A 14463-nucleotide genomic window follows, 5' to 3' on the forward strand; every position below is an offset into this window, starting at 1 on the left:
CTGCCCCGGTCAACTGTAAGTGCTGTTATTGTGAAGTAGAAACATCTAGGAGCAACAACGGCTCAGCCGCGAAGTGGTAGGCCACACAAGCTCACAGAATGGGACCGCTGAAGCCCGTAGCTCGTAAAAATTGTCTGTACTTGGTCGCAACACTCACTACCGAGTTCGAAACTGCCTCTGGAAGCAACATCAGCACAAGAACTGTTCATCGGGAGCTTCATGAAATGGGTTTTCATGGCCGAGCAGCCGCTCTAGCGTCTGCTAGAGTAGTGTAAAGCTCGCCGCCATTGGACTCTTGGAGAAGTGGAAACGTGTTCTCTGGAGTGATGAATCTCTTTCACCATCTGGCAGTCCAACAGACAAATCTGGGTTTGGAGGATGCCAGGACAACGCTACCTGCCCCAATGCATAGTGCATTGGTAAAGTTTGGTCGAGGAGGAATAATGGTCTGGGGGTTCGGGCTAGGCCCCTTAGTTCCAGTGAAGTCTTAACGCTACAGCATATAATGACATTGTAGACAATTCTGTGCTTCCAACTTTGTTGCAACAGTTTGGGGAAGGCCCTTTCCTGTTTCAGCTTGACAATGCCCCCGTGCACAAAGCGATGTCCATACAGAAATGGTTTGTAAAGATCGGTTTGGAAGAACTTGACTGGCCTGCACAGAGCCCTGACCTCAACCCCATCGAACACCTTTGGGATGAATTGGAACGCTGACTACGAGCCAGCCCTAATCGCCCAACACCAGTGCCCGACCTCACTAATGCTCTTGTGGCTGAATGGAAGCAAGTCCCCACAGCAATGTTCCAATATCTAGTGGAAAGCCTTCCCAGAAGAGTAGAGTCTGTTATAGCAGCAAAGGGGAGAACAACTCCATATTAATGCCCATGATTTTGGAATGACATGTTCGACGAGCAGGTGTCCACATACCTTTGGTCATGTAGGGTATCTATATCAATATGTAAACAGAGCCAGAGAGAGAGAGAGAGGTCCTGTGTGGCTTGGTTGGTAGAGCACGATGCTTGCAACATTACAATCGTGAGTTTGATTCCCGCAGGGGCCACCCATACGAGAATGTCAGTCACTTTGGATTAAAGTGTGTGCTTAATGTCATAGAGAAAAGGAATCAGCTGTGAAAACCAACCAGCGCTGAAGGATGGAAATTCTATTTCAACGAGTCAGTCCTGCTGCATCAACCCTGTGCCTTTCTACTACTTCCCCTCTGATTGGCCAGAACCGTATGAGATGCCAATCTAGAGGAGTTTAGAAGATAAGACATGTTAACTGAAGGGACGTATGGCTGCAGTGATTCAGTCTCTCTCCTCTTATCTCATTCTGTTGTAATGAGGTTCTCTGAGCTCCAGGCTGCTCTGCCTGCCTGCTCCACTCATAACGAGGCCATCAGGACTGCTGTGTATGTGCGTGCGTGCGTGTGTGTGTGTAGGGAAAAAAACAGGGGATGTGTGTGAGTATGTTTCTTACAGGGATAGAGGGGGAGATAGATATGCACATACTGTACATCGGTGGAGGCTGCTGAGGGGAGGACGGCTCATAATAATGGCTGGGACGGAGTCAATGGAATGGTCTCAACCACATGGAAACCACGCGCTTGATACCATTCCATTGACTCCCTTCAGCAGCCTCCACTGACATACATTCACTATGCGTCTGTGTGTTTACTAAGGCTGCTATGGTGCAGTGATGCGGTGTATTTACAGGTATAGGTGAGAAGATGAGGAGTGCTGTGTTGTGTTGTGTGCTGCTGTACTGTACCCTTCTGCAGTAGAGCACTGTGTGAGTGTACAGTGTAGCCTGAGGGTACAGGTGCACTATCTACGGGGGGGCACAGAAGAGAGAGGGGGGTGGAGGGAAAGAGATGAAATTAGAGGGGGGAGGTAGAGAGAGAGGGAACGATTGGGGATGGATGGAATGGAAGTAGAGAAAATGAGAGCAGGGGTGGAGGGAGGGAATGAGAGGTAGAGAGAGGGAGAATAAGACAAAGGGAGGGGGAAGGAGAGAGTCATGCCATTGTGTTGGCTGCTGATTTGTTTATGCCTGTAGCAGTAAGCTGCCGAGTCTGTTAGAAAATACATGCATGTGGGAAAACACACACGACTCAGGAGTACAGTGCCTCACTGCCTTGCAGACAACCTACCGTACGTAGTGTCATGCTTACTGAGACCTCCATTCTCACCCACGCAGCCTAGCAGACATACATGTACAATCAAACGTACACACAGACGCACACTGTTTCCCTCCAGTACAGATTGCTAGTAGAGTACTCCCTTATGGCAGACACACTCACACCTCTCTCCTCTCCATGGGTGACCTAGGTCGAGCAGACCAGCAGACCAAACCTGTCCCTGTTCATCATAAAGTACCTGATGATGTTGGTAGTAGGGATCCCTTCAGTGTTCTGGGTGGGCAGCAAGAAGACCTGCTTCGAATGGGCCAGCTTCTTCCACGGACATAGACGCAAAGAGTGAGTCTCTAGAACACGCTTTCTCTCCCTAATGTCAATGTATTTCTCATGGGGAGCAATGTTTTTTTTAATGACTTGCACAATTAGTGCACATTTGAATTCGATCAAATAAATATTCTATTGTATATGATATGGAATGCAGGCAATGCACTGCATCTTAATGTATTATACCTGCTGGCTTTAAGTAAAGTGGTACCAAGATTTTAAATTCAACAGTGCTTTATAGTAGTGTTAGTGAAAGGCCCCTTCTCTGCGTTCACCCCCCTTCCCGTGTGATCAGAGCATTAACCCCCTCTCCCATTCCCTGTTCCACACACTCCTCCTTCCTCATCTACCTTTCCACCTTTCCTTTCTCTCTCCCGTCCCTCCTCCGCCTCTCCCTCCCCTCCATCCCTCCCTTCCCCTTCTCCTCGTCCCCCTCTTCCTCTCCCTTTTCCAGTAGTGTGGTCAACGAGAGCAGACAGGTACTCCAGGAGCCAGATTTTGCTCAGCTGCTCCTGCGGGACCCCAACACCCCCATCGCGAGGAAGTCCAGGGGGACGTCCACGCAGGGCACCTCCACCCACGCTTCCTCCACCCACCTGGCCATGCTGGACGAGCCCCCCAGTGGGAGCACCAGCCGGGCAAGTAGTGTCCGCAGCGCCCGCAGCAAGATGAGCAGCTTCCATGGAAGTCTGCATAGATCCAGAGACAGCAGGTAGGGATGGATGGGGATGGTGGGGACCGTTGGGGTGACAGATTGATTTAATAGATTTGGGGATTGAAAAAAGCCAGATGTGGAAAATAGGTATGGATGAATAGAGGCGAAAATGTGTAGACCTGAAAGGGTTTGGTAAGTGTTAAAAACATGGAGTATTTGTCATGTTATTTACAGTCCCAGATGCCTGACGTCTCTTTCCTCTCCTCTGTCAGGTACACAGCATGTAGTTTCCGCGGAGTTGACGATCGCCTCCCCTATGGCAGCATGCCCCGCCTCAACGAACAATCAGGGTCCAGACACTGCAGCACCAACCGGCTAGACAGCCTATCAAAGCATGGCTCCACCCAGCGTCTGGATAGCCAATCACGGCACAGCAGCATCAGGGACCTTAGCAACGTCACCCAGGCCATTCAGAGCGCCCCCGGCAATGGAATCCACAGGGTCCTTGAGGAGGATGGAGCCACGGCCTGAACTGAGACATCTGAACGCCTGGCCGCAAAACAAACCTTAGCCTCTACCCTAAAACCCATGCCAACCTTTTAGCTAAACAAGAAGTGTCTAGGACGTGTCAAACTCATTCCACAGAGGGCCAAGTGTCTGCGGGTTTTTGTACTTTGTGGATGAATTATGGTCACTAATTAGTAAGGAACTCCCCTCACCTAGTTGTCTAAGTCTTAACTGAAATGGAAAAACCAAAAAATCTGCAGATACTCGGCCCTCCATGGAATGAATTTGATACCCCTGGTCTAGGGGGTAGAGGTTGATTTTGGACTGGACATACTACAGTCCTCTATGGCTACATTTACACAGGCAGCCCAATTCTGATCTTTTGCCCAATTACTGGTCTTTAGATCCAATCAGATCATTTGCCAATAATTGATTAAAAAAAAAACAGAATTGGGCTGCCTGTGTAAACTCAGAGATTGTGAGGAAACTGGACATGCAGGACTGTTTGACAATGTGTCTCAACATGTCTCCTCTCATTAAACAGCACTAATAAATGAAGATAGCAGACGACTTGGATTCAGAGGACAGTGTAACTTGGACTTGCAGGAGTGAGAGCTGAACCAATAAGGCTGACATGGAAGAAGAAATCATACTCTTGGCCACAGACTGCTGATCGCCGATGCTTTTTGTTCAGTGTTCTGGAGTCAGCTCTTAGTGAAGGACAGCTCTGGGATCAGTTTCAGGTGTAGGACATAATATTGACGTTACAGAGCTTCTTATCTATCGGCACATTCCACGACTCAGGAGGGTGAAAAGGGTTCAATCTAAAGGATTCTACAATCTAAATCGTTCTGTTATGGGTTACACAAGCACATGCTGCCAAGCACTCATCCACGAAGGCCAAGACTTTATTCCTGCTGACCACATTGTTTACCTGCACGAGGAGTACTGTAGACGTGTCTCCAAAACCAGTTGTACTACACTACTATACATTGAGGTACTTTTATATGTCAATTGGTTTCATTGCACTTCTGACGGAGGCAGTTGAAGGTACTGTATGTGACGAGTAGGGCCTGAAGTTTTTCCTGACTGTGACCTGCCCAGGGAAAACTCTGGGTCCTAGTGATAATGTGAAGGCGATAGGGACAGTGTCCTGTCCTGTTGTCAATCAATTGACAATGAAACAATTGTATTGATGAATCAGCCATTGTGAAGTGAAGGGCTGTATTGTATTACAGGATAAAAGCGGAATTCCAAACTCCAGCCTTATAGGTAGAATATGAGTGTTCTTTTTCCCTCCAGTTAGAATTAGAATCAGTAGTATTATTACAAAGTGCATACTTACTTGTATAGATAATTGTTAGCCATAACTTCTAGTAGTGGCATGTGCATAGGTGTAAATAGATTTTTTTGGGGGTGTCTCTTGTGAAATTTGTAATAAATCTTCTGAAAATACATCTGGGAAATGTGTAAGTGGATCTGTGCTCTAGCCTGGAAAATCAAACTGAGTTGCTCCATTTTACAAGTGAATCAGAGCGATTCAGTGTGGATCCAGGCTATTATGTGGGCTCCCAAGGAAATAAATGATAAATCAGGACACGAGACTCAGTGAAGCCGTATTTGTAACAGCCCTCCGCTTTATTGAAATACATTGGAGTCAGGTTAATATAATGAGTTCTCCACAAGTGTGGTGGCCAGTTTCCATACATTATGTTTGACCTTACACCTTAAATATTTCTGTGCAAAAAGAATCTACATCACCTGTAGTGGGCTATCCTCAATAAAACTCCCAAACCGTTCAAATAAAATGAGCAAGTCAAAATTAAAAACAAACAAATCCAAAAAAAAAATAAAAAATGATTACATCTATAACATGCAAAACTGTACAAATTATTACAAAGCAATCCTAGAAAAACAAAGTGTATAATATGATATGAAAGAACAAAATAATATAGAAGGAACTGAAGATAAGACCTCACTGAAATGCAAAGGCGTTTTCTTTTTTTAAATGGTTATCATGGTGGCACCTCAGCCTCAAACTACTACCCTCCATCTGCTCTTTCACCCCTTTTCATCCTTAATTCAAAACACTTGTCTGATTTTTTCCTCGTTTTCTCTCTTTTCTTCCACCTGAATCTTTAGACCCTTACGCCTAGTCACAGCTAGCTACACTACCGCTAAATTTAGCTCTTCTTTCCCAAGTATAGTCTGTTCTGTCACACTCACTTCCATTGTTAGGGTGAAAATAATCATTGGTTCTGACATTCCTGAGTTTTTCTTTTTTAAAGTGGGATTTCATGGCTTTAACTGTACAGTATAAAGCCTGGTCTATCATATTTCCTCTTCGCTCTCAGCTAATACATTCTACAGATAAGGCCCAGCAGATATGAATAGGGTCTCTTGGTAGCTTAAAAGGCAATCTTAAGAGGGGTGGTTAAGTTGAGACGGTTGAGTAAAACCAACTTAGCGAGACTGACGTCTAAAGGCAAATTCTTATTTTGCAAGCTCAATATAAAATGGAATTCTAAAAACATGTGGAATGAGTAGGCTAGAGATAAATTACTGTATTTTCAAGGGAATATAATAGAATTGTGGTTTAGGGTTAAGGTTTAGGCCCCCAATGGCACGAATGAAAGCAGAAATCTGTTCCGTTTTTGTCTTATATTTTTATACACTTCTGACTAGGATAGATAAACTGCCATGTTGACTACTTGGTACACTTCAACCCACCCAAACACTCCTAAACCTTAAGACAGAAGGTCCCTTTGAGCAGTAAGTAACAACGGCCATTCATTAAATGGTCTGTAACATAAAAATTATTCCTCATTAGAAATGAAAAGAGTCCCCTTTCCAGAATAAGAGTCCCCTCCCTTCCGCTCGAGAGAGAAGATCTAGGGACTCGACCCAAAGCTCCGAAACAATATCAAGTAACTTGTTTCATTTCCACACATAAATACACATCAACAACACCATGCTGTGATTTGCATTAGAGTAGGGGTCAATTTCAATTTAGGCAATTCAGAAAGTAAACAGAAATTCTAATTCCAAATTTGTCACAAAGAAGCATTGAGGAAAATTGGAATGGAACTTGATTTGACCTAATAAAAATGGAATTGACCCCAATTTGGGTTTGTATCAAGGTTATTGCATTACCAGACAGTAATATACAGCTTACCAGTTAATAGTAAGAACATATCAATGACAGCAGGGAGGTTTGGAACAGAAATTAAACATTGAACTTGTCATCCTAGCATAATTTTTTTTTAAATTATTTCACTCTTTTTTTTACCTCCATTTCAGCCTAGCGCTGTCTGTCTAGTCATATCGACATCTACAATTGTCATCTCTCTTTTCCCCCCTAACCTATCAAAACATTCTTCAAAATAAGCAAGGCTGTCTGAAAACTAATGAAGACTCGAGTCCAAGTCATTCTTTTTTTTTTGGTTATAACAAGCTTTCCAAAATCTCTCTCAGAAGTCAAAGGATAGACATATTTGAGGTTCACACGTTGGTACCACAGAGAATAGTATGGAAATACACACTTAGTGTTTCAGAATCACTGTCAGTTAGGAAAGACGCAATCCCACCTCAGCTGATCTAACTGTGGACCATAGCGGAAAGAGTGGAGGGGGAAACGCCCGTGTGTGTGCGTGGGTTTGTGCATGTAAGTGTGAATGCATGCATCTGTGACAGGACTATTGCTTCAAATAAATGCACATACTCACTAAACAGCACGGGTCCATGCGACCCATATTAGTTTCCTCAAACGCAAATCAAAATGACACTTGACAGTTTGTCTCGTACATGAAATAGAAAAAAAAAACTAAAACAAATCTAAAAGCAATCATTAGAGGAACTGGAAGTTTAAAATGGCTTTCGTGTGAATATAACCCCAAATCATACTCAAAAGATAAACAGGAATCGAGGATCTTCTCCCATCTATTTCTCTATAGTATTTCCCTTATCATATATTATTCTCTGATTTTAACCTATGTACATGGTTGTGATGGGAATCGGCTTTTTGGAATTGATCAGTGGTTGGTCTATTACTGTACTTACGGTATTAGGTCTACACTACATGGAAAATGGTCCCAGATCACTGGATGAGGTCACTGGCCCATGTCATGAGGAAGTCACATAAGGAGCTGTGATGTCATCATAGAATGTTCAGTCTGCTTCTAAACACTGCTGTCCCTAAGAATTCAAAAACATGAAGCCAGCGAGGTGTCACCTAGAGTTAAAATACTCCTAACCACACTTTTATTTTTGTACTGCTTTACTGTAGCTTTTCGCTGATGGTACGAAGAAATTAAGTCACTGCACATATTTCACTTCATGAGCAAAAAAAAACACATTGCTTTATTTTTTTCTTCATTTTTTTTTTTTTTTTTTTAATGTTATTTTGTGAGCCTTGTATTGTAAATGGAATTCCCCCTCTTCTTCTGCTGCCAACTACCATTTTGGAAGAAAGCAACAGAAGGAAAAAGAGAGAGTGAAAACATCCTCTCTTTCTCCTCTAGCTGCAAAGCACCTTGCTCTCCATGTCTTCGATAGATAGACGAATAAATAAAAGGTGGCTGCCAAGCCCAAAGGGTGCTATGTACACGTATCTAATGATCTGTTGTTTCATATTATCCTCTTCTTTTTGTCACGTCTTGAGGTTTGTGTGTCTCTTTACAGGAGTTGCCAATAACATAATAATCTATACGGGGCTAGTAGTGCTGCAATCAAAAGTACTCTCAATAAAACTCAGCGCTTCGCTTATTCTGGTTATCAGCTACAAAGCAGATGAAAGGGGGTGTACATTTTAATTCCTATATTGTATGCCCTCCCTCAAAAACACACACACACAAACGTGAGCACGCACGTACACACACACACACACACACACACACACACTTTCCCAGTATTTCCCTCTTGGTCAAACACTTCCTTTCCCTGTGTTTGTTTGTAGATCTCAGTTCCATCTTGGGAACTAGGTTGGAGGTCAAAGGTGAAGTAAGTAAGTGGGAGGGGCCTGTGGCAGCGGGTGCAGTTCCGTGGGCAGGGTCCGGGAAGGGGGGGGCGGGCCCGGGAGCTTGGTGAGGGCCAGGGATTGGAGCTGTGTGCGGTCTGTCACTCATGTGTCCCAGCCAGTCATGCGGTCTGTGCTCTCCAGTGAGAGGGACTTGGTCTTGTGGGGTGAGGCTGGGCTGGGGGGACTGCTGAACGTAGAACTGTTTGACGCCGTCGAGTGACGGGGCGAGTCAGAGTCCTGGAGAGAGAGAGAGAGAGAGAGAGAGAGAGAGAGAGAGAGAGAGAGAGAGGGTGAGGGGGGGAGAAAGAGAGAGAGAGAGGGGGGGGAGAAAGATAGTGAGAGAGGGGGTAGAAAGATAGTGAGAGGGGGAGAAGGAAAGGGGAAGAAAGAGAGGGCGGGAGAGGCACTTAGATGTTGTACTTTTCTCACAGTTAAACACAGAACAGGCAAGGGTCACGGTCAGTAGGCATGCAATGCAAGAAAACCCTGAAACACAGGAGGCGATACGATCTTAACTTGTCTGAGAAAAATAATGCCCCTTTTTTTAAAATAAAAATAAATAACACACAAATAATATATACACTTTCTCCTATTCATGCCTACTGAACACAACCCATCTCTCCAATGGGCTCAGTAGATCAGGCCTGGTCAACACCAGTCCTCAGGGACCTCTGTGTGTGTGTGTGTGTGTGTGTGTGTGTGTGTGTGTGTGTGTGTGTGTGTGTGTGTGTGTGTGTGTGTTTGTCCTTTCAACCAACCACTGTCATCATCAAAGCTAATCTGCTGTTTGACTTCCTGCCTGCCGATGTGGACATGGTGATATCTCTTCACATCACCACACAGAGCGCTAGGCAACAATGACTTAATGCCCCGGGAACCTTCCACATCATCAGACAATGAGCAGCTCGATTGGCCGGAAGTCATTGGTTACAGCAAAACACATACGCAATACACACGAGGCCCCCCGTCTACTGTCTACTACTACAATACACAGCAGTCAGTGGGAGGTTGACCAACTTTTGTTCCAGCCTAGTTCAAAACACATGGTTCAAATAATCGACACATATAAGGTTTTGGAGCTAGAATGCGATTTGTTAAATCAGGGGTGTAGTGTGTGTGTGTGTGTGTGTGTGTGTGTGTGTGTGTGTGTGTGTGTGTGCTGGGCTGGAACAAAAGCCTGCATACACTGCTGGTCCTCCATAATTATGATATGCCACCCCTGCTATAGTATACCATTGTGTACAAGATATCCCTGAGGACAGCACTGGGAGTTGCTAGTTAAGAAAAGCAGGGTTGAGATCATCTCCCTCCTTCACTGAATGGAGGTAGTAGGTTTTGTAAAATTCCAGTAACTATCCCACAATTCCCAGGTTTTCCAGAAATGCCCTGATTATTCCCTCCTGATTCCGGGAACCTTCCAGCTGGGGTTTCTAGAAAACCGGGGAAATTTGAGGAAAGTTACCAGAATTTTGCAACCCTACACGGGAGGTGGTGAGAGTGAATTTGTCCTCTGCGCCACATGTTTCTCACAGACAAAACGTACATTTTTCATTGCTAAGGCTATTTGTACAGTAGGCTACGGCTGTGGGAGCTACAACCGTCCACCACCGCACTACAGTAGCTGGCACAAAGGTACAGGTACGATAATGGCCTATAGGAGAGGAGCGCCACAGTATCTTCCTGATGATGTATCAGATCAGATACTGTCAGGGTTATTATTAGAAACATGAGTTGGGCTGGCCACAGGGGGACCGTATGAAAGCAGACAGACGCATGCGGGGTAGAGGATGATGGTGACACCCCATTCCAAAAACCAAACCAGGAAATGGAGTAGAAACACCAAGGCAGGTCAGGGGAAATGGGAATGAGTAACCGCACTCTAGCCAGAAACAGACGGGGAAATCAGATGCTGGTGCTGCTGGGGCTGAAATGGTGCGGTGCTGGGCAGAAGGGGGGAGTGATGGGAGGCTTTGGGGCAAAGCTTCCGGACTGTGGGCAACGCGCGCACGTGCGCGTTGGTGTCTGTGTGTGTGGTTGAGGGGTAGGTTACAGTGCGTCTGGGTTGGTTGTGTGTGTGTGCTGACATTACCTTCATCTTACTAAGCAGGGTCCTTAAAGCCCTTTTCAGATCGGGGGTCTTCTCCGATGGCGAGACCGCCTGCCACTGGAGAGGAACAGTTACAGACTCAGCGACCCGGGCCCGGCCCAGAGAACAACATGCTGGGGCTGGCGAAGCGGGTGGAGGGGGGGCGAGATGGGGGCAGGCACGAATCACGATGGAGCTAGCCAGGTATGAGGGACGGTGGGGGTGGTAGACAGTCAGCCAGGCCAGAAGAGGGAGCCAAAGGCACGATGGATAGCTAGAGCAAGAATCCCCCGCTTTGAGGATGGCTGGATGCTTGAGGTAAAAGCTGCTCTTAACCACAGACCTAGGATCAGATTATTCGACCCCAAATCTAACCTTAAACATTAGGGGGATGAAAAAACTATCCGACCCTGAATCAGTGGTTAGTGGTGATTTATAGCCAGCTACTACTGGCTGGGTGGTTGAGGCTGAGTGAGCAGAGGCCAGATGCAGAGAACCAGAGAGGGGAATGGCTGTGACTGAGGTTCGGGTGAGGGTTGCGTATGGGGGGCCGATTGAGTTCCCTATGAGGGGCTGTGGTGGGTCTAGGAACCAATCAGACCGAGGGATAGGATGAGGCACAGGGAGATATGGGAGGGCACGAAAAGACATAGGCTGGGTGGTGGATGTTGTGGGTAAAAGGGGGGCACAGAGTTATGGGGCACACTTTGATATGTCTAATTACAGAGATATTTGATATGTCTTCCACGTCATTGGTCACCAGGATTTTCAGTGTCTGTGTAGTGTTATGGTGAACCTAGTCATATTTAGAGCAACTGCACTCAAAACGATTAGTGAAACGTGGTTTCAGATCCATCCACTTGACTCTCACAACCAAATACAACCAAGATACAACTATCTGAACACTAGTATCAGAGATGCGACTTACGGTATATCATCTAAGCTGAGACACAGATTCAGCATAATTGTTCCCAATTATTAGTAGCTGAGTTTAAGTAGCCTTAATCAAGTACAATTTACCCAGGCGCCCTAGGGAGGAAGCAAGCTAGGCTGGTCACGTACCTCTCTATCGAACTGGGATAGGGGTGCGTCGCTGCAGCCGTCCATACCCCCTCCGGAGGACAAGGAGCTCTCGGAGGGAGAGGTCATGGTCTGGCGCTTAGAGCTGTAGCTACCCCCGGACAGCTCTCTCCTCAACGCATTGCCGTTCTGAGATGACGAACCTGGAAAAAGGAGGGAGAGAGAGAGACAAAAATAGAAAGAGGAAGAAAGAGAGGAATGGGGAGAGAGTGGGACAGAGAAGGGGAGGGGGAGTTAGGGGAAGAAAGAGAGGAATGGGGAGAGAGTGGGACAGAGAAGGGGAGGGGGAGTTAGGAAGAGAAGTGAAGAGAGAAAGTTAGAGATGAGTGTCACCCTTCGGAATATATTCAGACCCCTTGACTTTCGTTACGTTACAGCCTTATTCTAAAATTGATTATATAAAAAAAAATCCTGAGCAATCTACACACAATATCTCATAATGACAAAGCGAAAACAGGTCTTTAGACATTGTTGCTAAATATATTACAGATAAAAAACAGAAAAACCTTATTTACGTAAGTATTCAGACTCTTTGCTATGACTCTCAAAATTGATCTCAGGTGCATCCGGTTTCCATTGATCATCCCTGAGATGTTTCTACAACTTCATTGGAGTCTGTGGTAAATTCAGTTGATTGGACATGATTTGGAAAGGCACACACCTGTCTATCGAAGGTCCCACAGTTGGCAGTGCATGTCAGAGCAAAAACCAAGCCATGAGGTCGAAGGAATTGTCCGTAGAGCTCCGAGAGAGAATTGTGTCGAGGCACAGATCGGGGGAAGGGTACCAAAACATTTCTGCAGCATTAATGATCCAAGAACACAGTGGCCTCCATCATTCTTAAATGGAAGAAGTTTGGAACCACCAAGACTCTTCCTAGAGCTGGTCGGCCAGCCAAACTGAGCAATCGGGGGAGAAGGGCCTTCGTCAGGGAGGTGACCAAGAACCCGATAGTCACTCTGACAGAGCTCCAGAGTTCCTCTGTGGAGAACCTTCCAGAAGGACAACCATCTCTGTAGCACTCCAACAATCAGGCCTTTATGATAGAGTGGCCATAAGGAAGCCACTCCTCAGTAAAAGGCACATGACAGCCTGCTTGGAGTTTGCTAAAAGGCACCTAAAGACTCTCAAACCATGAGAAACAAGATTCTCTGGTCTGATGAAAGATTGAACACTTTGGCTTGAATGCCAAGCGTCACGTCTGGAGGAAAGCTGGCACCATCCCTACGGTGAAGCATGGTGGTGGCAGCATCATGCTGTGGGGATGTTTTTCAGCGGCAGGGACTAGGAGACTAGTCAGGATCGAGGTAAAGATGAACGGAGCAAAGTACAGAGTGATCCTTGATGAAAACCTGCACAAGAGCACTCAGGACCTTAGATAGGGGTGAAAGTTCACTTTAAAACAGGACAATGACCCTAAGCACACAGCCAAGACAACGCATGAGTGGCTTCGGGACAAGTCTCAATGTCCTTGAGTGGCCCAGCCAGAGCCCGGACTTGAACCTGATCAACAATTTCTGGAGAGACCTGAAAATAGCAGTGCAGCGACACTCCCCATCCAACCTGACAGAGCTTGAGAGGATCTGCAGAGAAGAATGAGAGAAACCCCCCAAATACAGGTGTGCCAAGCTTGTAGCATCATACCTAAGAAGACTCAAAGCTGTAATTGCTGCCAAAGGTGCTTCAACAAAGTACTGAGTTAACCTGTTAGGGCTAGGGGGCAGCATTTGCACGTCTGGATAAAAAAAATGTACCCGATTTAATCTGGTTACTAATCCTACCCAGTAACTAGAATATGCATATACTTATTATATATGGATAGAAAACACTCTAAAGTTTCTAAAACTGTTTGAATGGTGTCTGTGAGTATAACAGAACTCATTTGGCAGGCAAAACCCTGAGACATTTTCTGACAGGAAGTGGATACCTGATGTGTTGTATTACCTTTAAACCTATCCCATTGAAAAACACAGGGGCTGAGGAATATTTTGGCACTTCCTATTGCTTCCACTAGATGTCACCAGCCTTTACAAAGTGTTTTGAGTCTTCTGGAGGGAGATCTGACCGAACAAGAGCCATGGAACGATGATGGCCCATTAGACACCTGGCGCGCGAGTTCATGTTGGGTACCCTCGTTCCAATACGTTATAAAAGAGTATGCATTCGTCCACCTTGAATATTATTCATGTTCTGGTTAAAAAAGGCCCTAATGATTTATGCTATACAACGTTTGACATGTTTGAACGAACGGAAATATATTTTTTCCCCTCGTTCATGACGAGAAGTCCGGCTGGCTTAGATCATGTGCTAACAAGACGGAGATTTTTGGACATAAATGATGAGCTTTTTTGAACAAAACTACATTCGTTATGGACCTGTGATACCTGGAAGTGACATCTGATGAAGAGAATCAAAGGTAATGGATTATTTACATAGTATTTTCGATTTTAGATCTCCCCAACATGACGTCTAGTCTGTATCGCAACGCGTATTTTTCTGGGCGCAGTGCTCAGATTATTGCAAAGTGTGATTTCCCAGTAAGGTTATTTTTAAATCTGGCAAGTTGATTGCGTTCAAGAGATGTAAATCTATAATTCTTTAAATGACAATATAATATTTTACCAATGTTTTCTAATTTTAATTATTTAATTTGT

General features: G+C 45.3%; 2 protein-coding genes across 6 annotated transcripts in view; one reads left to right on the forward strand and one right to left on the reverse strand.

Moving 5' to 3' along the window:
• Positions 1-5081, forward strand: part of fzd3a (frizzled class receptor 3a) — a 30235-nt gene extending 25154 nt beyond the window's left edge. For all 3 annotated transcript variants that reach the window (XM_014144833.3, XM_014144835.3, XM_014144834.3), the window contains exons 7-9: positions 2331-2479; positions 2919-3176; positions 3392-5081. In XM_014144833.3, coding sequence (XP_014000308.2) covers positions 2331-2479; positions 2919-3176; positions 3392-3650 — 666 coding nt within the window. In that variant the 3' untranslated portion in view covers positions 3651-5081. The remainder of the gene's footprint in view (positions 1-2330; positions 2480-2918; positions 3177-3391) is intronic.
• Positions 5082-5230: 149 nt separating this feature from the next.
• Positions 5231-14463, reverse strand: part of cdc42bpab (CDC42 binding protein kinase alpha (DMPK-like) b) — a 95408-nt gene continuing 86175 nt past the window's right edge. For all 3 annotated transcript variants that reach the window (XM_082961904.1, XM_014144822.3, XM_014144825.3), the window contains 2 exons: positions 11792-11952; positions 5231-8880 (listed from right to left, as the gene is read on the reverse strand). In XM_082961904.1, coding sequence (XP_082818030.1) covers positions 8746-8880; positions 11792-11952 — 296 coding nt within the window. In that variant the 3' untranslated portion in view covers positions 5231-8745. The remainder of the gene's footprint in view (positions 8881-11791; positions 11953-14463) is intronic.

Source organism: Salmo salar, chromosome 15 (assembly GCF_965601325.2).
Source record: "Salmo salar chromosome 15, fSalSal1, whole genome shotgun sequence".
Taxonomy (NCBI): Eukaryota; Metazoa; Chordata; class Actinopteri; order Salmoniformes; family Salmonidae; genus Salmo; species Salmo salar.